General features: G+C 44.1%; 1 protein-coding gene and 1 long non-coding RNA gene across 3 annotated transcripts in view; one reads left to right on the forward strand and one right to left on the reverse strand.

Annotated features, from left to right (window-relative positions):
• The window catches only part of LOC309849853, a 524627-nt gene that overhangs the window by 409362 nt on the left and 87610 nt on the right, over nt 1-27655 (forward strand). The gene's annotated exons all lie outside the window — the stretch shown is intronic.
• TNFSF4 (TNF superfamily member 4) lies at nt 1413-26052 on the reverse strand. 2 transcript variants are annotated; one of them, XM_082701716.1, is made up of 3 exons: nt 25700-26052; nt 5868-5916; nt 1413-4373 (listed from the first exon to the last, which is right to left on the reverse strand). In XM_082701716.1, the coding sequence occupies exons 1-3, from the start codon at nt 25850-25852 to the stop codon at nt 4024-4026; spliced, it is 552 nt and encodes a 183-aa protein (XP_082557842.1). In that variant the 5' UTR covers nt 25853-26052; the 3' UTR covers nt 1413-4023. The 2 variants fall into 2 exon arrangements, with proteins under 2 accessions (XP_082557842.1, XP_082557843.1); XM_082701717.1 differs by lacking the exon at nt 25700-26052 and adding an exon at nt 23922-24571.

Consider the following 27655-nt stretch of genomic DNA (forward strand, 5'->3'; position numbering starts at 1 on the left):
TTTTATCCTCAAACTACCCATTAATCCTGTCTCCAACCATGACCAAACACAAATTCCTACCTTGGAAAAATAGAATACGCTTGGGGTGCCTGGGTGGCTCAGTGGGTTAAAGCCTCTGCCTTCGGCTCCGGTCATGATTCCAGGGTCCTGGGATCGAGCCCCACATCGGGCTCTCTGCTTAGCAGGGAGCCTGCTTCCCCCTCTCTCTGCCTGCCTCTCTGCCTACTTGTGATTTCTATCTGTTAAATAAATAAATAAATCTTAAAAAAAAAAAAAAAAGAATACGCTCAAATAAATGGGTGAATGAGAGTCATATTCTTCATGGTAGCTCCTTGTCCTCAGAAAACCATGAGAATTCCTACAACTAGGCCTTTACACATCTTGTTCTTCTCCAGCTATGTTCTCCTCTCTTTTCCAGTGTAAATCCTACAAGGCTCTTCCATTATGCTTCAGTGATCTCTCCGTCCTAAATCCCCGTAATTCTTTTATTCGTTTGGCGCTTACTTTTTGCCTTGTAGAGTTAGTGACGTTTATAAATGAAGAGTTATTGAGTATTGAGAACAACATGTTTCAGGCAATATACTAGGTATTCTCATATTCAGAATAACCCAGAAGGTATGTGTTCATATCCCCCACTTTACAAATAAGGAGAGTAAGTAGGATGTAATTACTACTAAGGAAAGGGGACGTAACTCTAAGAGATCTTCTCAGGTTTGGAAATGAGGCAAGAACTCCTCATTGTAGAGTTGTATTTGAATTGGTCTTTTGAACCATGAAGAGGAGCCCTGAGGACTTCAAGTGAGTGTTTTCATTCACTTGAAGTGAACAAAAAGCAGAAGTGCAGTTTGGCAGCTCGAGGATGCCCTGATCATAGCTCTGATGGCAGATAGGAAATCAGAATACTTGCCCTGTCCTTCCCTCATCAGGGAATTAGCTGATCAGAACAAGGAAAGGAAGGGGTGCCTGTGTGCCTAAGTTCGTTAAGTGTCCAGCCTTTGATTTTGGCTCCCGCCATGATCACAGGGTCATGAAACCAAGCCCCGCGATGAGCTCTGAGCTCCGTGGGGAGTCTCCGTGGGGAGATTTTCTCTCTCTGCCCTTTCCCCCCACTCCCTATCCCCCGCTCGTTCACTCTTTTTCTCTAAAAATAAATAAATCTTTTAAAAAAGATTTTATTTATTTATTTGACAGATCACAAGGAGGCAGAGAGAGAGAAGGAAGCAGGCTCCCCACTGAGCAGAGAGCCCTATGCGGGGCTCGATCTCAGGACCCTGAGATCATGACCTGAGCCGAAGGCAGAGGCTTAACCCACTGAGCCACCCAGGTGCCCCTAAAAATAAATAAATCTTTAAAAAAAAAAAAAAAAGAACAAGAAAAGAAGAGAGGATAAATAAAAACTCTAGCACTTGAACTAGTAGTGAATTTTGAAATCTTTATTTGTTTCCATGTAAATATCAATATTATTATTAGCTATATTATTAATATCAATATTAATACTTCCTGAGAGCCAGAGAAGCACTAACTACAACATTACGACTTAAAATAGGGGACCTGCCCAGTATGCTTAAGAACAAATTATGATTTGGATCAAGATTAGAATCCCTTATGCCAGCTTCTAAATAGAAAGGTACTAGGTAACAGTTGGAACTGCTCTTGAAGGAGTGGTCAAGAAGGCTGAGGGAAAATGTTTCAGAAAACAAAATTCCACACAGGGTGAGAGAAGCCTGGACATCTTGACTCACGGCAACCAGTACCTAGACATTTAGTACGAACATTCACGGTTGGCGCTGTGAGCACAAGATTCCAAGATAGTCACTTAACAGGAAAGCAGGATCCAAAAATGGGAAATTACTTGTCCGAGGTCACTTAGCTCATTAGAGACTGAATCAAATTAGATTTTCAATCTCCTGACTTCTCACTCCGTTCTCCTTCCATAAAACTTCGCCATGCGGAGAGAAGGTTTAATTATCTTTCTGGAGAAATGACTGAAAGGCAACCTGCGTATTTTGATGGGTTCGAGTTGGGGGCGGGCAGTAAAGTTGGTGCATGACAGAAAAATCCCTGCATGGCCAAAAGAGGCCCCATGGGAAGGGCAAACCACGTGTACCTAAAGGGAGTGGGCGTCTGTCGGGAAGGAGCCTGACAGCACAGACAGACAACCCACAGAACATCTATGCCCAGGACTGGAATGAATGTTCAGGAGAAATATAGTTAGAAATTCCAACCTTTAAAAAGTAAATATATATTTTCTTAAATATCTATAGTCATAAACATTTACTTATTAGTTACCATCTTCTGAGTAGCTTCAACTTTCCAAAACCATAGTGAATAACAAATACACACACACACACTCACACACTTCAATCCTCTGAGTCGTCAAGACAAATATCACGGAATATCTTGCTCAGAACAATTCATGTACAGCATTTCGCCCAATGCCTTGCCCACAGCAGACCCTCCGCTGATGTTTACGTGTGATTATGATCGTGACCGTGACTACGGTTATGAAAGCACCTGGACAGCCACTCAGAGCTCGGTTGCTCTTACCATATGCAGTTTCTCTCATAAATAAAACTTAAGAGGGGATGGAAACTGTGTTAAATAGATAGGAAAAAATCCAAATGCAATTGAGACCATTTAGTATGGGGCAAACTGTCTTCTCCCTTTCTGGAGATCCTGGAAATATCACTGTACTGCAGCACAGTACAATACCTTTGATGACACAGAATCATCCAGAAAGAGTCTATGTCATGTTATGCAGTCTGTTTAAAATGGGAGGAAACCATTTGCTGCCATCAAAAATTTGAGAACTTACAAATTGTCTGGAAATTTGTTCACAGTGCCATAAGCCTGAGGCATCAAGAGGGATATTTAAACTAAAAGTAAAGGGATCATTTTCTTATTGGTATTGCTGATTATTGGTCATTCTAGTCTCAATTATCAGTATTAGATCATATGCAATATTACAGATATCACTGTTTTCATATACTATAATAACTTGAGTATCTTGACATAAAGTTGCATGCAAGAATAGAACTGCTTCATTTTTGAAGCTAGCAACGCAGTATACACGTACACGAAATAGGGCTGAGTGCGTATCTCAGTATAAGCAGGAAAATGCATGTTTGTTGGTTTGGCTGGCAGTAGCAAAGAACCAAAATTCCAGACCACCAAAATTCTTACTGATTTTTACCCCGAGCTGTCCAGTTTCACTCCTCTCCCATGCCATAAAGATAACCCTCAACAATAAATTATCTCACTCTCCCAGTTTAGAAAACTCTCCCTCAGTTTTCCTGAAATCAGTGATTAGATTTTTCACAGCATCATATCACCAGGATGATTCTTTGAAGGGAAATTTCTATTAAGAACAATGGAGGCAGGGAAAGCAAGCAAAGTGGCAAGGAAAAAAGAAAAAGCCCAGAGCAGAGTATTTCTCAGCTGGTTGTCTTCAAGTCCTGCCAGCTGTTCTCAAGATGATTTTCCATTTGAACTCCAACAAATGGGAGAGGTATTAGACACTACACAAACCGCAACTAATTTCATCTTGGAGAGACCGTTTTGGCTGCCAACCGTTAGTCCACACCACCTTTGGCCAATTCAGAGCCCCTTCCTTGGTCCTCTTCATTTTCACAAAGCCAGTGTCAAATTTCCAGCAAATGGTAGTCAAGTGTCTTTTTCAATAAAGAAAGTTTATTATGACAGTTTCCTGACCAGTAGATATAATGTGCCTTGAGGAAGAGGCACCTATTTTCTCACTCTTGTAGAGGCGCCTAGTAGGCTTGAAGCAACCATAAGGGACGAGGGGGTAGGTGATTTAGAAGACATAAGGATAAATAAAGTTAATTGGTACATAAAAATAAGTTTTAAATATCCCTGAGTTGGGGGATTTGATTCTGGTCACATCCCGTGTGGCCATATATAGGGGCTAAGCTAGGACTTCACTCCCAAGGAAGAATCAAAGTCCTGTCCAACCCCAGTTCGTTGTTCGTGCTGGTGTCCGGCTCAGGAGCAGCCCTTGGGTCCTCAGTAGGCACAGAATCCACCAGGATTTTGATGAATGAGAATCAATTCCCCACCATTCACCTGAATGTCTTTGTAGGAGGTACTGTGAGTGGTCACGTTAAAGTAGACTTTGTCCTTGAAAGCCAGATAAGCCACTCCAATGGAGTCAACAGATGTGACCTTGCTCAGAGAGAACAGAGGTTTCCGACCCTTCCGGTAATAAAGGCTGAGGCTGAGCTCCTCGGAGAAGTAGCCCTTCAGGGAGATGAGGTAAAACCCGTCGCAGTTGATAATGATCGAATTATCTTGCACCTTCATGGTTTCTTCGTTGTTTGGGGATGTGATGATGCAACCTTTCTCATTCTCACACCCTAAGGAGGGGAGGGCAAGAAGGAAAAAAAAAGATTCCTTAGCTCAGCACTGGGCAACCTTCTAATCCATCTATAAGCCTGAGATGGTGATAGGGAGAGGTTTTGAAAGGAAAGTAAGAAAGAGAGCATTGTGTTTCTGAGTGAGGGGTGGAGCCTGCTTCTGCTGTGGAATGGAAGACAAGGCACAGCTGATAATACTAGTGGCCCAGAGAGTTTCAGGTATGGGTAGGATTCAGAAACAGAGTTCACAGCAACCGGCCGTAGGCAGGACAGACCAGGGCGGGGAAATGGAACTCCAAGGTTTCCCTGATTTTTCACAAAACCAGGAAGGGCTGGTCATTTCGGTGCTTCTTTTCTTTTTCAACAGATAGACTAGGGCAAAGGGTAGCAAGAGGCCCCTTGCCCAGATCCTGCACACCACCTCACACAAAGCTTGTTACCGCTTCTCTAACCTCTCTCCACCTGACCGTGAAATGCAAATTTTTCATATGCCTTGGGACTGGATGACTGGCCTTTGCCAGCAGTCACTTAAGTTTAGTAAGCATTATGCACAGAATGTCTGTGGGCTCAGTTCTGCTCAGTAAGATGCCAGAGAAAGAGCTCAGGAACACAGACCTGCTTCTCCATTTTATCTTATTGCTAGTTTTTCCTGGCAAATGACTTGGGAAGAGTTGCCACCACAGGGGGGAAAACATGGGGGTAAGGAGGCTTTGGTAGCTTTTATAGGGCCATTCCAAGCGCAAAGCACAAAGACTAAATTTCTTTTATTTCTACCTCACAATATCATCCTGAATGGCCAAGCAACCACATCTCGGATTCCCCATTTTTGCCCATGACCCTTAGTGATAGGAAAGAACAGGTCTCCACTACTGGACATAATTCATTTAATTCTACTTTACACCAGGCCCCGGGGGGATTAAGTTGAATTGAAAATGAGGGTTGCTAGTGGAAGGCAAGATATACTTCCCTTCAGACTCAGAAGAATGTAATAAATAAATGAATATCCATATAGAAACTACTGGTGATTGTCCTAATATTAATCGTGGATCCAAATAATGCTCTCCTGGTAGTTAGAAGATCACCTTGTCTTCATGTCCAAGACACGCCCGCCCCCCACTCTCCTTAAGACAAATTCTTGTCCTGTAATTGATTTAGTGGCAAATAATGTGTCATATGGTCAGACAGCCTTGTAAGAAGTGAAGCCTTAGTTTTCTTTCCTGAAAAATGAAAATAATTCCTACTCAGGGTTCCTGGAAGGGGTAAGAGAGAGGCACATAACGTGATCAATACAGTGACAACCACATCTCTGGTAACTAATTACTCTCTTGTCTTCTCTATACACCTTTACGTACCTAATGAAAATGGCACTCAGGCTCTAACAATTGCAGGATTTTGTGCTTCCCAAAGGGTAAGGAGAGATTCTGTTTTTGGAAGAAATTAAGAGACTAGAAGGAAGATTCTTTTAAAAACATGAATCAGTTAAACAATACTTACTGGTAAATTGTACTCTGATACTTTGAATTGGAGGATACTGAGGTGGCACCTGAAGGAGGAAAAAGGATATCTATTTAGGGGAAAAAGCAAACAAATGAAATTGACAAGTCATATTCTATTAAGCAAAAATGCAGGACTGTAGAAGGAATGACTTGAGAAGACATGGCATGTTTTCTACGAAGATTAGACTCAGACTTTCTACCGCCCCCTTATTTTCTATAACATCTCCTCAGGTAAATTAGGAATATTCTGCTCTGTCATGCAAGCATCTAAGGTCTATGTCCACCTCTACCAGACTCTTCTCTGGTATATTGTTTTGGCTCTCCGAGCCCCATTTTCCCATTTTGGATAATGGAGCATTTAATAGTCATCTTGAGAAATCCGTTCAGTCATAGAGATCCCCTCATGAGCAAGGCTGTGACCAATCAATCCATCACGGCCACAAGACCACAGAGTGTACCGGGAGTGAATTCCGGAAGCTTCCTGGCTGCTTGTTCTTTCGCTGCAACCTGGGAGTAAGACTGTTGTATTTTCAGGTCATACGGGCAATAGGAACTGGTCTAATCATGCAGAGTTCAGTAGATTTGAGTGCATATATTTCTTTTTTTTTTTTAAGATTTTATTTATTTATTCGACAGGTAGAGATCACAAGTAGGCAGAGAGGCAGGCAGAGGTAGAGATCACAAGTAGGCAGAGAGGCAGGCAGAGAGAGAGAGAGGAGGAAGCAGGCTCCCCGCTGAACAGAGAGCCTGATGTGGGGCTCGATCCCAGGAACCTGGGATCACGACCGGAGCCAAAGGCAGAGGCTTTAACCCACTGAGCCACCCAGGCTTCCCAATGAGTGCATATATTTCTAATGTCTCCTCCTCTTCTGTTTAATGACTTGAAAAACCTAACTTGAACCAAGTGGGTGCTCAGCAGCTAGAGAGAAGTAAAGTACTAAAGACAGCTGATAGGTCAGATATCTCCAGTAATCTAACGGCTAAAAGAACAAAGCAGTTCCATAGGGAGCAAATTCCAAAATACATGAAGTGGAAATAAAGGCAGAATCATACATAAAGTATATCACCATTCATGTTAAAAAATATTAATAATGCATGTGTGGGCCTTGACTATATCTGAAGGAATACCCACAAGACAGCTCATAAATGTTGCCTCTGGGAAGTGGAATTGGAAGCCTGAGGTCAGAAGTGGGAGGATGCTTACTTTTCATGATCTACTTTTTCACATTTTTAAAATTTTTCACCATACGCTGTGTTACCCACGAAAAAAGGAAATTAAAACCAAAACCAAAACCAAAAAGCACCACCTATTACTCCTGCCAAGAACATCTCTCCTCACAGGTTATTTTTGGCAAGACATTGTGATCAAAGGTACGGGGAGGGATTTGTTTTCATACCCTGGGGTGTGGAACCCCAGCTTCCCACTCTCCTGGCGCACAGTGGCTGCAGCCAAGCGGATTCCACCGGCGCTGCCCACACAGAAGAGGAATCCCCTACTGCCCTTCTAAGTCAAATCACAAACCTTACCAAGCTGAAACAGCAGGCAGCCTAGGAAGAAGAGAGAGCCTTTCTGAGCCTGCCAGGGGGTGAACCCCAGAGGCCATTTAAATTCAGTGGTGAGCCCATGGAGAGAGGTGTTGACTTGGGACGACACGAGAGCTTGAGGGGGTACGGTTCTGTCCCCTCCGTGAACTGTTTGCAATGCTGGAATCTGGGCCCGTCGTGCCTAAGGCAATGTTCTGGAAGAGAGCCTCTCAAAGGGCATATTACACTATCACCATAATCCCCTGGGTAGATACATGCCCCCCACTCCTCTCCAGCTGGTTGGGCCCAGCACGAGTGGCCACGTAATGAAAGTCGGAAGCAGCGTGTGGAATAGCACACCGAGCACAGGGCTCAGCACATGGCAACCTCAGTGCTAAGGTCGGCCAGGCTGGTTCACAGGCATCTTGGGCAAATTTCATAACTTCCCTAGAAGTCAGTTTTTTCATTTTCAGAAATTTCCAGGCATCCCTTCCAGCATTAACTGTCCAAGATTTGGCTTTTAAAACTTGTAATTCTAGGCCAGTTGTAATAAAAGAAGAAAACAGGAAGCCTCTTCATCCAAACTTACATCTAGCTCTCAGATCTAAAAGTCCTCATGATTTAATTTGACTGACTCTGCAAAATCTCGAAAAGGTCCCTGCAAATCAAAGACATTTCTGAATGTTTTGAAGTACCCTGGTGGAGCAGGGTCGGTAGTCATCAAGAGGACATTCTCTGAGACCGCAACGCTGAGAGGCAGGAAGGAAAGTGCACGTGACTTCCTCTCTGGGGTAGATCTAACAGAACTCCAGACTCAGCCTTCCTGTTCCCTCTCCTGAAGCTTGCCCAGCATTAGACGTTTATGGATTCTCAGAAGCCTCTCATGACATCAGTACCATCAAATCCAGGCAATGTTGTGAAATAAAATAAGGCGACCCTTCCTTTCTCTTGCTCCCTGCCCTTCCACAACTTTTTCCTTCAGCCTCCATATTTGATTACTTCACACTCACTACCCCACTGCCCTGAAACCCCTCCACAGTGCCCAGTTCCGGACCTGCCGTGGCCTGGCTCCTACCTCCTTGTCAAGCTTTAGAGCCACACATATCCTGTCTGTGTCTTAGGCTCTTACCAGCTGTTTTCTGTCATCTTTTTGCTGAGCCGGGTAGGATGAGACAGAGATCACAGACTTAGGAGTCAGACTCAGTTGAAATTGTGACTTGCCTAGCTTTGTGCATTTGGAAACTTTATATATTCTTTTCTTTCTCTCTCTCTTTCTTTCTCTTTGATACAAAACAGTACTATGCACAATCTTTTTTTTTTTTTTTTAATTCAAGTTACCACCTACCACCCCTCCAGAAATGCTCAGTTTGTTCTCTCTAATTATGAGTCTTTTATGGTTTGCCTCCCTCTCCCTGCTTCTTTTTTTTTTTTTTTCTTCCCTTCCCCCATGCTCACCTGTTTGGTTCCTTAAACTCCACATATGAGTGAAATCACGTGATACTTGTCTTTCTCTGACCGACTTATTTCGTGTGGCATCATATACTCTAATTCTACCCATGTTCTTGCAAATGGCAAGATTTCATTCTTTTTGATGGCTGAGTAATAGTCCATTGTACATATAATATCTTCTTAATTCATCTGTCTATAGACATATTGGCTCTTTCCACAGTTTGACCATTTTGGACATTGTTGTTATAAACATTGGGATGCAGGTGCCCCTTTGGTCACTACATTTGTATCTTTGGGATAAATACCTAGTAGCACAATTGCTGGGTCATAGGGTAGCTCTATTTTTAACTTTCTGAGGAACCTCTATGCTGTTTTCCAGGGTGGCTGTATCAGTTTGCATTCCCACCAGCTTTGCAAGAGTTCCCCTTTCTCCTGAGTTGTTAATTTTAACCATTCTTTCAGGTGTGAGGTAGTATCATGTATCTGTTAACCATTTGTATGCCTTCTTTGGAGAAATGTCCTGGCTTCCTAGGATGAGTTTGGAAGTTTTCCTTTCCTTTCTGTTTTTGGGAACAGCTTCAAAGATTAGGTATTAATTCTTCTTTAAGTGTTATGTCCATCTAATCCACTGTGTCATTCAAAGCTATTGTTTCCTTGTTGAGCTTCTGCTCAGATGATCTGTCCATTGCTGTAAGTGGGACATGAAAGTCCCCTGCTATTATTGTATTATTATCAATGAGTTTCTTTAAGTTTGTTATTAATTGATTTATATATTTGGCTGCTCCCAATTTGGGGACATAAGTACTTACAATTATTAGATATTCTTGTTGTATAGACCCCTTTATTATGATATAATGCCCTTCTTCATCTCTTCTGACGGTCTTTGGTTTAAAATCTAGTTTGTCTGGTATAAGTATGGTTAGTCCAGCTTTCTTTTGATGTCCATTAGCATGATAGATGGTTCTCCACCCCATCACTTTCAATCTGGAGGTGTTTTGGGGTCTAAAATGAGTCTCTTGTAAGCAGCATATTGATGGGTCTTTTTTTTTTTTTAATCCATTCTGATACCTTATGTCTGTTGATTGAAGCATTGAGTCCATTTACATTCAGAGTAATTATTGATATGAATTTAGTGCCATTGTATTACCTGTAAAATCACTATTCCTATAGATTGTATCTGTTCCTTTCCAGTCTTTGTTGCTTTTGGTCTCTCTTGCTCCCTTTAATATTTCTTGCAGAACTGTTTACTGTTCACAAACTCCTTAGTTCTTTATTGTCTTAGAGACTATATCGCCTTCTATTCTGAATGACAACCTTGCTAAATAAAGTATTCTTGCCTGCATATTTTTTCCGTTTAGCATGTTGCCTATATCCATTAACTGAAGCTGATGCTTTGGAGCATTCCGTGATCAGGAGACTTGGTCCATATAGGGGGCCTGTGTTGGTCTTCTGATGGAGAGGTCCACCGTGCTGGCTCACAGACCTGCCCTAATAAAGATGCCCCAGGAGGTGCAGAGGGGCAGGGTTTGGTGTAAGTAACTCCAGCTTCTACTGGAGGTGCTGTGTTTCATGCTAAAGTTCAGCCGTGCTAGGGGAAGGGGTGTGGCAAACGGCATCACCCCACCCTCTCGCCCCAGGGAGGGAAACTCATAGCTTCGCTGTGCCGGAGGCCCTCATGGAAAATGAACCATCTCTTCTGTGTCCCAGTTTTCGTTAGATCCCTGCCCTCAACTTGTCTGTGCCCAGCCATCAACATGCCCAGGGTCACAGTTCTCCTGTATTTTATCTCCAGCTAGTGGTTGGGATTCAAAACAACAAATCCTAAAGTACCTGGCAGGGCATGGACCCACTCCCTTCTGGAGGAGAGCTTCACAGTGCCATGCTGGGCACCTTTCTGCTCCAGAAAAACAGTCTGGAAGCATTATATACTAGTTCTGATCATTAGTTTTTAGCTCTGTGAAAATAAGGCATAATATTACTATTGGACTATTTCAGATGACTGTAAAGTTTAAGTAAGATCACACATGAACGCCCCCAACAGTTAGTCTGGCAAAAGCCTTTAAAAAATACTCGCTTTCCTCATTCTCTCTGCCAAGAATGGCCCTCCAGCCGCATCTACTCATCAAAAGATCACCACCTTCAAAGCCTAAATCAGATCCCTGATTTTTGGCTTCTGCGCCTCCATAGCAAGTGTTTAAAAGTCACTATCTTCACATGGATGTTTATAGCAGTTTTGTTCATTATTGTTAAAACTTGGAAGCATCTAAGATGTTCTTCAGTAAGCGAATGGGTGAACACACTGTGATCCGTCCAGCCACTGCGCTGTCATTCAGCGCTAAAAAGAAATAAGCCCATCAAACCATGAAAAGAGGGGGAGGTATCCTTTTTTTTCTTTTTAAGATTTTATTTATTTAGGGACGCCTGGGTGGCTCAGTTGGTTAAGCAGCTGCCTTCGGCTCAGGTCATGATCCCAGCGTCCTGGGGTCGAGTCCCACATCGGGCTACTTGCTCCGCAGGGAGCCTGCTTCTTCCTCTGACTCTGCCTTCCACTCTGTCTGCCTGTGCTCGCTCTCTCTCTCTCTCTCTTACAAATAAATAAATAAAATCTTTAAAAAAAAAAAAAGATTTTATTTATTTATTTGACAGACAGAGATCACAAGTAGGCAGAGAGGCAGGCAGAGAGAGAGGGGGAAGCAGGCTCCCCGCTGAGCAGAGAGCCCAATGCAGGGCTCGATCCCAGGACTGTGGGATCATGACCTGAGCCAAAGGCAGAGGCTCAACCCACTGAGCCACCCAGGTGTCCCAAGGTGGAAGAATCTTAAATACATATGACTAAGTAAAAGAAGCCAATCTGAAGGGGCTACATACTGTATGATTCTACGCATTAAACATTCTGAAAAAGACAAAACCACAGAGACAGCTACAGATCAGTAATTTCTAGGAGTTAGGGAGAAGGGAGAGATGAATACGTAGAGTAAAAAAGTTTCAGAGCAGTGAGACTATTCTTTGTGATGCTGTAATGGTGGGTACATGCCATTATTCAATTGTTAAAAGCCATAAAATGTACAACACCAAGAGTGAATCCTAAAATTTAAAAAATGAAATAAAATAAAAACACTCTACTGACTTCCATTCTACACTGGATAGAAGTCTCATCTGCTCTACAAGACTATTTAAGTGTGTGACCCTAGTAAACGGTACCACCTTGCCGATTTTCAGAGTGGAAATGGTAAGATCTATATCTTAGAGCATTGTTGTGAAGACTGAATAAGCTCATGTTTTGTGAGTCTTCAGTATGTGGCCTGGAACAGTGAAAGGAGTTGACAGGTGTCAGCTATTATTCCTGGGTGCACATGGAAGACAAGATCCATATCACATTCTTAATTTATTCTGTGCAACATCAGTCAAGCCTCATGTATGACGACAGAATCAAGGAATTAATAAAATACTGAATAAAGACTACCAACGTCCCTGAAATGTTCGCTCTCTGGCTCTCTGTAGCCCAAAGAAAAGGATCTGGGCTTCATGAGAAAGATTACCAGAAAACAATCAGAGATACTTATTCTACCCACATGCAAATAAACATGGTCTTTTTAATATCTTGAAAAGCAAAATCCTCAGATCCTCTCCAAATACTAAAAGAAATGGGAAAATATCAAAGGTCCCAGAGAGCTTCCACATAAGAACAAGCTGTAGAATAAAGATTCTTCAATCTGGAAAATCTGAAGAGCCCACGTCATTCTCAAAGGTGAGTGTAGGGCCAGTGCATCCGAGAAAGTCCAATCCTGGTGTTCAAATGAACTGGTCTCGGAAGCATGAGTATAAAAGAAATCATCTCCTTGCTGCAAACAAGAAATGTTTTTTCTACGGAATTATTCAGTAATTGATCGAATAACCTGATTGCCATATTATTTGGTGGTTTGACACAGCATCGGCAGTTACAGAGTATCTGTTGTACGGCAGGCATTAGAGTCGACTCTGGGCACAGAGAGGAAGAGAACAGACAGTTCGTATTTTGACAAACTTATATGCCAGTTGAGGAAACAAAACCCTTCCTCTACATGAAACCTTAACTAATGGTCCATAGACAGTATATCCCATAAGGTTCCAGAGAACAAAAAAAAAAAAAAAAGAAAGAAAGAAAAGAAAAGAAAAGAAAAAATCACTGCAGGCTTTGGCAGCTCAAGGAGGAAAGACAGGACAGGGGCCGTGAAAGAGGAAAAGGAACCAGAGAAGCAAAAGAGATTCTGTGGGAGGAAGGTCTAGGAATGAGACCATGCTTGGCATTCAAGAAAAAATAGAAATTCAACATGCCGTGCACTAGGTTATTCTTTCTCAGATTCATTACCTCATTTGCTGTGCAAAATAATCTTCGTAAGTATGAATAATAATTACCCATGTTTTGCAGATAGGAAAATGAGAATCAATGCTGTTAAGAACTTGCTCACGAATAAACAGGTTTTAACTTGAGTTTGGTTGAACTCCAAGTTCCTGATAATAACCCTTCTCTTATCCTATACCATCTTAGAGAGAGAGAGAGAGAGAGAGAGAGAGAGAAACCCTATGAAAATAATGTCTGATGGTCCAAGATTAATTGGAATTATTTTCATCATCAGTATTGATCAAGACTAACATATTAGGTTTTAAATAGTTGTTAAAATATTCAGATATATCTCAAAATATCCAGAGGTTCTTCAGGGGGGAAAAAAAAAAAAAAAGCTCTTCAGCCAATTCTACAAGGCTTCTGCATAGTACAGGTTGGCCAAACTTTTAGCTCAGCTCTGATGAGGTACAGTTGTCCTGGCGAGGAGCAGGGGCCCGTGAGTAAGTATAAAGTGGGCAGCAAGCAGGTGCTGCAAAGAAGAGCCAGAATGTGGACCTTTCCTGGACTGTCTTAGCATCTTGCGTACTGACTTGGCGAACACATGGTGGGGCTGTGTCGGGTGTCTCGAGCTTCCCCGGCCCTGTGTGCCATGTTCCCAAAAAGGTGACGCTTATTTAAAGAGCTCAGCTTCGGACTGTGCTTGCGAGGGCGTCTGCGGCCGCAGGGAAGGGCGCTCATCAGAGGGGAGCGGGACGCTCTGCCGCGCCGCGGGCCCTGCCCCTCCCCTCGGTCCGCATCCGGGGGGCGGCGGGGCACCAGGCTCTGAACCGGACTCCGCAGCTCCCACGCCGCCTCCCCGGGGCTGGGAGCCGCCCGTTCCCAACCTTGCGTGGAGAGAAGCGGCCCCGAGATCTTGAGAGTAGACCCTGGGAGCTGTCAGGGTGTGTAGCAAGGAGCCTCCGGAAGTGGGGACGTTCGGGCTCTTCACTCCTTCCCGCAGGCTGGGCCGCAGACCCGGCCCGTGCACCGACGTGTCCGCAGAGAAACAGCCGCCTTGCGAGGGGCCCACCTCGGTCACTCAGAGGGGAAAAATGAGAAGAATGGGCAAAATCTGGGTCTTTGGCCAAAGAGGCTTCTCCGTTCAGAAAACCTTATTCCAAAAGGCATATTTTTTAAAGAGGAAAATGTGTGACTTTGAAAACTTCTTTGAATAGGCTTTTGTGCTTTAATGAACACAAAGAAAAGCCATTTTAATTGTCGTCCAAACTCTCTCTCTCTGCATTCCCGTGGCCGCGGGCACCTTTGTGCTATGATCTCTCCTGCACCGCCCACTCCGGGCTCTAACTGTAGCCTGCTCGCTGTGACCCCTCGCGCTGCCGGTCAGGTTTGCTTAGTAAACGGCTCTCCCTCCGAGAGGCCCTTACTAACCCTCTCCTTTCTGTCTCAGAGAACAGAAACTGTGGTTTCGGGGTCCTGGATGCTTAGCGATTAACAAATTCCTGAGAGGAATCTAGGTCTTCAGGTTAACAACCAAATGAAAAAGCAAAAGCATCCACGTGACCTGAGCACACTTTCACACTGATCTGATTGACCTAATGCGACCAATTCTTTATATCCTCAAGGGAAAGATTTCCTTGTATCTGGGCTTCCCTTTCCACACCGGAAAGTCCTTAGAGTTCACTGACAGAGGGTCTGCCAGCTCATTTCCAAGAGCTCCCTTCCTCGCCACAGTGACTGAGTGAAGTCTCCACTATAATATCCTTGTTAGCAGCTTAGTCTCTAAGCAGCTGGAAGGGTCCATTACAATGTACCAGCTGCATTTTCTTTTTGTTTTTTCCTTTTTTTTTTTTAAGATTTTTATTTATTTATTTGACAGACAGAGATCACAAGTAGGCAGAGAGAGAGAGAGAGAGGAGGAAGCAGGCTCCCCGCTGAGCAGAGAGCCCGATGTGGGGCTCGAACCCAGGACCCTGAGATCATGACCTGAGCCGAAGGCAGAGGCCTAAACCACTGAGCCACCCAGCCCCCCCCAGCTGCATTTTCATAAGTCTTACCATGCCTCAGACATAATGGCTTATCAATAAATCCGTTTGCTGAGCTAAGGTGGAACTTACCCCTTAGACAATGCCCAGACCTTAGCATGGGACTCCATAATCACGTAATATCGGACACAGGCTCTAGCCAACTCTACATTGCTCAGGGTTTTTTGGAAATGGCCCTGTTCATCCTTGAGTACAAAGGGAGTTGCAAAATTATTACAATCAGTCTCTTTCTATTTGAAGTCACTCATTCCCCTTCTCACTTGCTGTACAAAAAGCTTTGGGAGGGCAACCTAGTAGAACAGATAAGGCATTGATCTGGGAATAGGAACACCTGGGTCTTGTCTTAAGCCAGAACAAGTCCTTTCCCTTCCTCAGTTTCTAATTTCCTCATCTTGATGTCCAACCTCAGTTAAACTGGTAGAATGAACGGTGTAGAATAAAAAGTACTTCTTCACACCATGGACGGACCATGCAGTGCCTACAGATACTTCATGTCCCAGAGCAGACCAATCACAACATTCAAAAGAGAAATCCCAAGAGACTGGGTGATAAGAAGACCTTTTGAACAGAAGATCTTCTCAACACTGTAAATCCTTCGACTATAATAAAAACAACAGGCCTCCTCCCCAAGTGGCTCCCTCTGATGGTTAGTGAACAAACAAAAATATCTCTAGTGCTGGCTGTGCAGTGAAGCTCTTAGCCTCAGTTGCATGAGCCTAAATGATCCTCAACCTGTATTCTGGTGCAAACTGAGATTGGTGGCTGGTAACATTCATCAGTGTGATGATGATGGTGGTGACAGTGACAATGAAATTTTAAATTAAAGCCTTTCTTTTTTTTTCTTTTTTTTTTTTTTTTAAAGATTTTATTTATTTATTTGACAGAGAGAGATCACAAGTAGGCAGAGAGGCAGGCAGAGAGAGGAGAGGAGGAAGCAGGCTCCCTTCTGATCAGAGAGCCCGATGCGGGACTCGATCCCAGGACCCCGAGATCATGACCTGAGCCGAAGGCAGCGGCTTAACCCACTGAGCCACCCAGGCGCCCCTAAATTAAAGCCTTTCTAAGATCTGGTATGAAGATAGGTAGATGGATGGATAGATAATAGATAGAATCACAAGCATTGGCATAGATGTAGATAGTGGAATATTATGTCACCATCAAAAGGATGAAATCTGGGACCCCTGTGTGGCTTAGTCTGCCTTCAGCTCAGGTCCTGATCTCCAGGTCCTGGAATTGAGCCCACCTCGGGCTCTCTGCTCACGGGGGAGTCTGCTTCTCTGTCTCACTCTCCCTCTGTGTTTTTCCTCTCTCTCCCTTTCAAATAAATAAATAAAATCTTTTAAACAAAAGGACATGGATACACCTAGAGAGTACTACACTAAGTGAAATAAGTTGGGCAGAGAAAGACAAACACCATATGTGGAATCTAAAAAAAAAAAAAAAAAAAAAAATGAATAAACACAAGCAGAATCAGAGCGATGAATCCAGAGAACAAGCTGATGGATGTAGGGGCTGGGAAAAATGGGTGAAGGGGAGTAGGAGGACCGGCTTTCAGTTACGGAATGAATAAGTCAGTGGACTAAAAGGCCCAGCATAGGGAAGGTAGTCAGTGACACTGTAGTCACATTGTTTGGGGACGGGTGGTGAGCCTAGCAAATGTATAGAGAAGTCGAATCACTATGTGGTACACTTAAATGAATGTAACATTGTGGGCCAAGTACACTCAAAAAATTTTTAAAAAAGAAAATGAAAGACTTTCTGCAAATAAGTGGTAGAGAAACAAAGCACCTAAGGCAAAAGAAAAGTATGCTTGCTTTGTAATCGCTGTCAAGAAACCAGGTATTGGGGCGCCTGGGTGGCTCAGTGGGTTAAGCCGCTGCCTTCGGCTCAGGTCATGATCTCAGGGTCCTGGGATCGAGTCCCGCATCGGGCTCTCTGCTCAGCAGGGAGCCTGCTTCCCTCCCTCTCTCTCTCTGCCTGCCTCTCCATCTACTTGTGATTTCTCTCTGTCAAATAAATAAAATAAGAATCTTTAAAAAAAAAAAAAAAAAAGAAACCAGGTATTGAAGCAGGTAGATAACTTTCTCTGAAACCTCTTAGTGAAATTTCTTACTGTACCCCACTTGGTTATCCAGTGCTTCTCACACACGGTGCGACTGCTTCTTTAACCCTCTTGTTTCCCCGCTGTGTCAGAAAATCTGGGAGGGCGAGGAAGACCATATGGTGCAAACCACCGCTTCCTCTGTGTCTGACAGGTAAGCGTCCCTCCGCAGATATTGCTAAACAAGGAAGCGACCAAGTAGTTCATAATGAGTTGAACAAGTGCCCCGCGTTCGTGTCCACCTGCCACCTCCGAAAGTGACTCCATTTGGAAATAGGGTCTTCACAGATGTAGTTAATTAAGTTAACATGAGGCCAACTAGATTCGGGCGGACCCTCAATTCAGTACGACTGGTGTCCTTCAAGCAAGAAGAGAGGACACCGTGATACACACAAGGAGATGATCAGGCAAAAAGGGAGGCAGAGCTTGGGGTCACGCACCTATAAGCGGAGAAACACCAGCGACCGCTAGGAGCCACTGGAAGCTGGAAAGAGCCAAGGAGGGAATCTTCTCGAGAGCCTGCACAGGGAGAGTGGCCCTGCCAGCACTGTGATTTTGGACTTCTACCCTCCAGAACTGTGAGAGAACAAATTTCTGTTAGACACCTAGGTGATGGTAATTTACTATCGCCACCCTAAAAAACAAATCCATGTGGAATAGGTATTTGAAATAGTGAACAAATCACACTTTCACATTAAAGTAAGTATTCAATTCAGAGTGTGATGGACTAGAAAGGCGCAGGGAGATTATGCAGTTGAATCTCATTATTTAAAAAAAAATAGCAATGAAAGAGAGAAAATAAGGCTCAGAGAAATAATGAGTTAGTGCCCAAATTGAGGTCCTCTTTCTTGTCTATGAATAGACCACATATGCAATACTCCAACTTATAAAAATAACCTGTAAGCTATTACGTGACTGGAAAGCTTCATTGATCATGTTACCAACATCTGCATAAGTAGATTTAACTCTCCTCTGAAAAAGAATCTTCTTCCTCGATACCAGGTTGTAAATACTTCCCTTAATTTTTCTTCAAAAACTACTGATGTCAGAAAAGGAAACAAATTTTAAAACAGGCAGACAAAATATTTAAAGCTTAGGGTTATGGAGTCATGACCAGGACTAGAATTTAGACCTAGTCTTAATTTTTTTTTTTTTTAAGATTTTATTTATTTGTTTGAGAGAGAGAGAGAGAGCAAACACAAGCAGGTAGAGAGGCAGATGCAGAAGGAAAAGCAGACTCCCCACTGAGCAGGGAGCTAGATGCGGAGGGACTCGAATGTGGGGCTCAACCCCAGGACCCTGAGATCATGACCTGAGCCAAAGGCAGATGCTAAACCCACTGAGCCACCCAGGCGCCCTGCTCCTCCAGTCTTAATTTCTAACCCTGACTTTTCTACATAAGCCTAGGGAAGTCTCTCATGCCTCAAATTTCCTCATTGCAAAACTGAACACCTAACTTCCTCCAAAGTTATAATGAATTAGAGAGGACAAAAGTAGGGGGGAAATCTGCAAGACGAGGGGCTGTTATTGCAAGTAACAGCAGGAGTGACACCCCTCTGTTCTCCCCCCAAAAGAGCTTTGAGTTCCCAGTCTTCATCAGATACAAGGTCAAGTTACGACCTTTCAGGGCGTTGGAAGCTGAAAACATTAGGCACCCAACACACAAAGTAACTCAAAATATATTTTGTATTACTGAACTATAAAATGTGTTTTACAACTTACTTTATAACCCAACAGGTTTTTATGTTTGCCCTCAATGACTGTCGGTCGTGCTGCTTGCTTGTGTTTTGTGATATTGTCGTTTTCATCCAGATCTTTGATGGTTTCTGTGGTTCTCTAGGCCTGTGCCCTAGCTCTAGCTACAGAGAAGCCCAGCCCTGAGGGTCCGTGGTCTACACACGGGACCCTCCCTTCTCCACAGATACAGGGCAACGCTTGGGCAATGGTTTTCTATCCACAGGCACTTATTACATTAGTGCTGTGAGCAGTAGGCTTGAGTGTTCAGTTATTTTTCTGTCAGAGTGTGTTCTTCAGTAGCATTTACATGTTAGCAAAGCTAGACTGATTTCTACAAATTTACAACCTACCTAAGGTACATTTGAGAATGAAGGTCTGCTGAAAGGAAAAATAATTTTTTTAAAAGATTTTTTTAATTTATTTGATAGAGAGAGATCACAGATAGGCAGAAAGGAAGGCAGAGAGAGAGGAGGAAGCAGACTCCCCACCAAGCAGAGAGCCTGATGTGGGGCTCGATCCCAGGACCCTGAGATCATGACCTGAGCCGAAGGCAGAGGCTTAACCCACTGAGCCATCCAGGTGCCCCGGAAAAATAATTTTTAATTACGCTAATCAGCTCCCCAGTGTTTTCAGTATTGTGAACAAGACAACATGCCTTTTCTAGACATAAGTTTCTACCCACTTCGGCAACCAAGTCATTGGAGAATTGGATGAAATACATCAGACGGGGGGACCTGGGGGGATGGAATAGGCCATGTTCTAAGTGTGTACGTTAGGTCTCTGGACCCCTGTCGGCCACTAACGCTAGTAACCCCGTACACCTTCAGAAGTTCTCCCCTTTGTCAAAACCTCTCAAACTTCTGAAGGAGCTGTTGGGGTAAAGACAACAGTGTGCTGTTTCCGCTCTCACGCAGTCATGAGCTCTTAGAAATCTGCATTCAAAAATGCTAGAATTATTACAAGGATTCGTTTGTTTGTTTTTAATCGTATAAATTTCAGTAGCAAAGTCAAGCTTCGTGAAGTTAAGGTCAACCTTGACTATGATACAGTTTCCGAGGTTTGAGTTACGGGGTGTTTGTCCAGGTGTAGAAGTGCCACAGAGTAGACATTCTAGTGGTCCTTCCTCTGGCTACGGAAGCGGGTCCAGGAATCACCGTAGTCTCGGCATTTGCAGAGCTTGATACCACAGCACTCGCTCCTCACGCAAGCCAAGTGCCAGCTTTGGAAACGACTAAATGGACGGTCTGCGAATGTCACAGAATTTTCCCAGGGTCAGGGAGTTGGAAGGCCGGACTGGACAAGTCCTCTGGTTCCTGGCCCAGCACACTGTTGTCTTTACCCCAACAGCTCCTTCAGAAGTTTGAGAGGTTTTGTCTTGTCCTATAAGGAAGTGTTTTCATTCTTTCACTTGAAAAAGTATGGATAGCAGAAGTGTGGGGACTTCAGACAACACACAGCTATAGGAAGCCAGGACCACAAGCTTCACCTGTGACTCGGGAACAACCTCTCTACTCCATACTTCTCTTGTTTCCTTTAACTCACGAAATATAACGGAAAAACATCGTACATGCTTCCCCTAACCTAGCTACCTCCAGTCTAACATTCGTTTTCCATGAGTAAAGAATCCATGAAAAGGCTGGCAAACTGCAGTTTCTCAGGGAGTAAAGGGCACGAGAGTAATTGCTCTTAGAAGAAGTCGAATTGGAAGGGCAGGGTGGGCGGCCCTGGGCAAGGCTGGGTCTACTCCGCGCTTGTAGCTAGGGGCTGAGATCAGAGAAAAGGACCTGGGAGACTACACTCCTGGGGCTATACTGAGACCCCTTTGCTCACTTCCCAAACCTCCTGTGTGTGTGTGTGTGTGTGTGTGTGTGTGTGTGTGTGTATGTGTGTGTGTTTCTATATCCGTAAACATATGTGGCATTTTCCAGCCTGGTCTCCGGCCACATTACTCTGTCCTATTTTGAGTACCTGGGTCAGGACATGTACCGACACTGGTCATCGATCGCTGTGTAAATAGTGAACTTCGGGCCCCGCGCCCCCCCCCCCAAGTGTTCATTCTCTCACACGTGGATCAGCACTTGGTTCCTGAGAAAAACTTTCTAATCCGGTAATCCAAAGCCCTCAGGAAACGAGCAGGCGCTCTTGCAGAAAACGGGAAAGCCGAGAGTGGTTCGTTTTACTGTGGTGCCCCCTAGTGCTGCAAGAGATGTGACTCACTCTCTCACTTGCCAATAGGTAGACCACACGAGAGAAGCGAAATTTGGAGAAGCAACAATTTTAGTAATTTGTCCTGCATTCTCTTTTGCATAGAGTAGAGGGAAGTGTGCTCCTTTAGCATGAGTCACAAGACCTTTTGTGATCTGTCCCCGCCTAGGTTTTCAGCCTCACCTTTTGCCACTTTCCCCTATGAACACTCAACTTCAACCACTCTGAACAAATTGCGGTTCTACCGAGGAAGCCTTCTGCCCCTGTCCGAGGCCACCACCTGTCTTGTCCATTGAAAGACTTTCCACTCCTCCTTCCAGTATTAGCTGAAGCACTACCTGCTCCCCCAGCTTCTACCATCTCTGAGTTTCTGGGGTTTTATCTGTAAATAGACTATGTCTGATGCCTGCTCAAAAATCCAAAGATTCTCTTGTGTTTTTTTTAGTACTTCCCTCTGAGGACCTGAAAATAATTAATGACAAGTTTAGTTCAACACTTCAGACGTTTCTTTTTCACTCTCACAGAATTGCTTATGAAAAACTCAGATGTATTGGAAATCACTTATTTGCATGTCTGTCATTTAAAAAAAGAATTTCTAAAAAATGTGTTCGTTTACATGGGGATGCATTTAAACTGAGCTAATCTGAGACAAGATTTCTTCAGACAAAAACACCTCTTTTTCTTCCTAATTGATGCGAATAAAAAAATCAAGTTACTGCCTGAAACTTGGTTGGAAAACTATGAATTCTAATTCTGGGCATCACTGGTACAGAAGAGATCACTCACTCTCCAACTACCCCCACTCTGTTCTTTCCAGCAGTTAAAGTGGTAAGAGTATAAACCTTTCACTGTGGGATTTGCTAAAGAATTATCGCCAAAAGCCCTCACATATATTAAGTGCTGTGTTAAAGGTGGTACAAACCTTGGGAAAGCATCAAAAGCCCTGAGGCACGCAGATATCATTTTTTTTCTTTTTCTTTTTTTAAGATTTTAATTGTTTATTTAGGAGAGAGAGATAGCAAGAAAGAGAGCGAGCAGGGGTGGGGGGTGTGTGGAGAGAGAGAGAAGCAGACTCTCCACCTAGCAGGGAGCCCAACGCAGGACCCTGGGATCATAGCCTGAGCTGCAGGCAGAAGCTTAACCGACTGAGCCCCATGTGGATATAATTTACAAAAGCTTTGCATATTGTAGGTCAGCTCTTTTCTGCCATTGTTCCCAGCTGACAATACAGGTCCAGCTGGGAGCCTCGCACTTTAATGGCAGTCCCAGTAAATATCCAAACAGTGTGTATTGGTTCTGGTGAAAGAAACAGTTGGTTTTATAACTTGTGTCCTCAATATACTTCTAGGACAGACACTTCTTTCCCCTTTCAAAATAAGACATTTCCCTAGCCCAGAACAGGTGATGCAGAGAAGCGTGTGGTATATAAGTAGGTACAGATTACAAATACTTGTGCTCCAGTCCCTTCTTAAGAAGCAGGAAATTCATAAGCTTAGACACAAAGGTCTATTTACTTATATTTTGTATTTCTCAAATTCTCATAACCGTTCTACAAATTTATATATATAAACTACATACTCACTGCATATTGAGCTGGGAGAGTTCTTTCTGATCATGTGATCCAACTGCCTTGTGTTAAAATGAGTAAATCAAGGCCCAAAGAGGGAAGTTACAAGGAGGAGAGGGTAAGACCTATCTTTTTTCTAGTATCTCAAAAACGAAGACTTCTGCTTTTCACATAAGTCAATACAACTTAGCAGAGTTGTGAGAAAACAAAGTTTACTAAATAAACTTCATTGAAGGGAAAGTCCACTGTCAAATGCAGTTTAAAAGCTACATCTGGGGGCACCTGGGTGGCTCAGTGGGTTAAGCCTCTGCCTTCGGCTCAGGTCATGATCTCAGGGTCCTGGGATCGAGCCCTGCATTGGGCTCTCTGCTCAGCGGGGAACCTGCTTCTCCCTCTCTCTCTGCCTGCCTCTCTGCCTACTTGTGATCTCTGTCAGATAAATAAAGAAAAAATCTTTAAAAGCTACATCTGTATTGTTGTTTTTTGTTTGTTTGTTTTACAGAGCTCTCTATGGAGGCAGTTATTTTATAAAGCTAAAAGTTAAATCTGGGAAATTAGGAAAAATGATGATTATTCTCCGAATACATTTTCCTACAATAAAAGAGATCCAGCTGGACAAATGATCAGCATTTAAGCTCAGTTTCACCCCTCAGACACATCACTGGAATATTATGTTTTGTAAAATAGACATTGGATTTATATCACCAACTACCCCTTCCTTCAACCAAAATTCCAATCTTATCAGTGAGTTTAGGAAGGCTACCAGTCTAGGTCCCCTTTCTATCAGCTACACTGCACCCCTCGCCCCCACACACAAACTGCCCCCAGCACCCCATTTGGTCAAACTCCAGGGCGAACACACATGCCCCGTCTATGCTGGCCTCCCCCCGACAGACCTCATGAGATGACACGTAAGGCCCCATTGTGCTGCCCTGGGTCCTACAACAGTACAATAAATGACGTTAGCTATGACAGTCTAGCGAAGAAATAAGAAAAAACATTAAAGGTGATGTGTGGTGAAGAATTTCAAATATCTGTGCCCCCCAAATTTTGTACCCCGAATATATGAGAGCACATTTCTTGAGCAAGTGGATCTAACATACCTCCTGTTTCTTTGCTGCCATTTCTGCGCCAGGACCAGAGAAGGCTGATCCTCTCCCAGAGATGGGCTCAGTGAATTCTAGCATCCTGGAAGCCCGCAGTCAGCTTTCCCTCCAGGCTCTGTCACAGAGTCCCTGGGTGACTTGCCAGAAAGGACTTCTCTCCTTCTCAGCATCAATTAGGTGCTCACAGTCTCGGGCGGACCCGCCACCCGCTGCTTCTCTGTTCCACCTTTTCCTCTGTCCTGCTCGGAGCCCCAGGGCAACTGTTGAGTCTTGACTGGGTCATCGGCCCTGTCTTTCTGTCACCCCACAGTGTGAGGAAATATGTACACTGTGGTTGTCTGAAAAAACGCGCTCAGGGCTTCCAGACCTGGTGAACGCACTCAGCTGTTCTATTTTGGGTCGTTCTCTTTGTTTTCTTCTCAGAAAAGCCTAATTCCGGTCTCTGTCTTGGGCATCCTGCCATGGACACGTTACTCCTCTGCCCACCCCTCCCCCAGTCGCCTACGCTCGTTTCATCCAAGGGGCTCTGCACAGGGGAGGAGGCAGGTGACAAGACCAAGAGAGCACTGGCGCGTTGTTGTGCTCACCGGTCTGCAGACCTGACACGACACCAGCTACACGTTTGGAATTTAGGAACATGAGCCCTCTGCGCGGTACACTGAACACAACCACACTCCCACCAGCCTCCGTGCACCAAAAACCCCGACTTCCTGTAGACAAAGACAAGCCCAGGCATTGGTTAGGACTCTGCTTATCTTCTCCTGGTCTCATTTGAGGTACCCAGTCTCTGACACGGCTATCAGAGATTCAAGTTCCCCTTGTCTCACCTTTACCAGAGAGAGACTTTTGTAACCTAAAATGACCTGCCAAGAAAACGAACTCTCAGACTGGCCCCACCAAGGGAATGTGGGAAGACTCTACATTTATTTTCTCTTCAGTGGAATCTCCTGCAGCTGAAACATCCTTAAAGACCAAAAAATGTTTGTAGATATGAACAAGTAAATAAGAAAAAAAAAATGTAGAAAGAACCAAAACAAAGAGAAGGAAAAAGAGAAAGAACATCTTCATGAAGTGGGAGAAGTACTTAGAAAGATAATCACCCACTACATAACGTACTGGAAAAAGTGGAAAAAGGCAAAGTCGTGTCTATAAGTTGTGACTGGCAGAGAGAGAGTGAAAAAAAAAAAATCTCTGGTTAAGCTATCAGGGCAGCTCTTTGGCCATATGCAGACACACATGTGAACACACACCCCTCTGGCCTTAGAACCCATAGATGAGCTATTGAAAGGACTTAGTACCGGTGCCTTCGGCATTCTCCCAGCAGCAAATCGCCTGTGGGGTTTATGAACACAGTGGGAAAGTGGAACCGGTCCCTCTCTTATTTCCTTTTTCATAAATTCCCTGATCAGATGCTTAGTAGCAGAATCTGGCTAAAGCACGTCTATCAGTGATTCCAGGTTTCAGAGTGAGAGCTCATAAAGCAATACCAGATTTCCTGCATGGCAAGGAGAAGGAGGAGGAGAAGAAACCAGAAGCAATGCCCTTGCCCTACCTACCTCTCCTGTGCCCCACCTCTGCCCCTCCTGGAAAGAAGGGAGGAAAGGAGAGACAGGAGGGTGTTTGACCACACTCTCCAGTTTCTGAGGGGCAGGCTGGGGGGGCGATGACCAGTTTGGGCACCAGATGATTTCCAAGTTCCTGGAGCTTGCTGGAGCTGCCTCAGCATGAGCTGGGGGGAAGGGATGGGGAAGGCGCCCAGGGAGCTTCCGTCTTACCTGGGAAGCGTAGAAGTGCAGGCAGATGTAGGTGAAGCACAGGAGCAGCCCCAGCCCCTGGATCACGGCTGCCACCAGCAATAGCTTGTTCTTCTGGAGTCTTCGCCCTGGTGCGTTTCCCACATTCTCGTCCAGGGGTTGGACCCCTTCCATCTTCACAGTTTGGATGCAAGGAAGAGGAAAACTGTGGCAAAGGGGAGCCTGAGGGAGACTGACCTCTTCTCCACAAGGAAGGAGATGAAGGGAGAACAAAGCTTATCAGTGAGAAAACGCACAGAGGTCCCAGGGCCCGAGAGAAGAGGCGATTGAGAGGGCACAACGCACTCTCTCAGTTTTAACACCGCAGCTTCTGCAGGCAGGCGGGGGAACTTCTCTGTGACTAATCTGAATTTCCCCTTTACTTTCTTTCTTTTTTTTTCTCTGGGCGAACAGGGAGTTGTTTTTGTGGCATTCCAGTTCTGATTTGAGTGACTGTGAAATGACAGTCATACAAGTGTGCTAATTTCTTCATTTCTCATTGCACCAGTAACCAAATTGTGGGTCACTGATGGAGATAAAGATCATCATCCGTTGAGGTAGGAGTTCCTCTGTCCCTTCCCTGAGGCGTCTCTCAGACCATAGAAGAGATTTGAGGAAAACGTCGGACTTAATTGCTCGTGGGCTCGTCCCTGGGTAACGAAGCGCTGAACCGTCGGACACATAGACGCGTGTGTGTAAAGGTGCACCCAGACCGTTCCTGAGACGAAAAAGAGTCAAGAAGAAAACAGAGGATGGCGGTCATGAAGCAATAAAGGAGTGAAATCCTCTGGTTTTAGTACATCACATTCTAATAAATATTGCGCATCCCCCTTAGCAGACACTGCTAGACAGCCTTGCGATCTTTTTCTCAGTTCATCCCTCGAGGCAAATTTAGTAAACATTTACATGATTAATTTTAAGCATAACAGAGAAGAAGCAGAAGAGTATCCTGACCTTTCCCCCTTCCTTCCGCTTTTCCTTTTCCCCTTACATAATTTTTGTGTGAATGAAGAAATGAATAGATTGAAATAGATTGTTCCTTCCCTTGAGGTCAGGGGTGGGTAGGACTCAGAACTTGGAAAGTAAGAGTATTCTACCAATAGACGGGCACTCCTTACCGCTGAGCACGGAAATAAATGATGAAATGATTTATAACGTCAAGTCCAGATTGACAAATATTTACTGGATACAGAGTAAATCCAGTGCTGGACTGGAGCCCGTGGGGCTGCAGGGGAGGGGGCGTTTAAGGCAGGATTCTGTTTCTTCTATAGGCAAATAGGTCTCTCTGAGCTCCCCAGGAGACACTCAACAGATATTCAAAGAAAGAAGGAGGGGCAAGTCTATTTTGATATCAGCAATATGAAATGATGTATCAACTTAATTTTATGGAAAGTGAATATTAGGCATATTGCAAAGAGAAGCAGTTTGTGGAAAGTGGAAAATACTTTTATGATTACAGCATAAATCAGAGAAAGTATGAAATAATATCCTCATTATAATCATTATGCCTTGCACTTGGGGAACACTTTGGTCTTCAGACATTCAAGTTTTTGTCTGGAAGATAAGGTAACACTATCATAGACACCAAGCCAAAATTAAAAAGCAAGTTCCATTGGAACTTATCTCTAGCTAGTGATTCCAATGAGCAAAGTATGTGTAACGTACAGGACGTGGAGGGGAAAAATATGAAAGAAAAGTCAGTGTAATAGTTGATAGTCATAAATAGATGTTAAAATTGGTAACAACTTATTTATTTTCAAAACCGGACTTAAAGAGTCAAAAACTGGGGCGCCTGCGTGGCTCAGTGGGTTAAAGCCTCTGCTTTCGGCTCAAGTTATGATCCAGAGTCCTGGGATCGAGCCCCGCATCGGGCTCTCTGCTCGGCAGGGAGCCTGCTTCCTCCTCTCTCTCTGCCTGCATCTCTGCTTACTTGTGATC

Source organism: Mustela nivalis, assembly GCF_964662115.1.
Source record: "Mustela nivalis genome assembly, chromosome: 16".
Taxonomy (NCBI): domain Eukaryota; kingdom Metazoa; phylum Chordata; class Mammalia; order Carnivora; family Mustelidae; genus Mustela; species Mustela nivalis.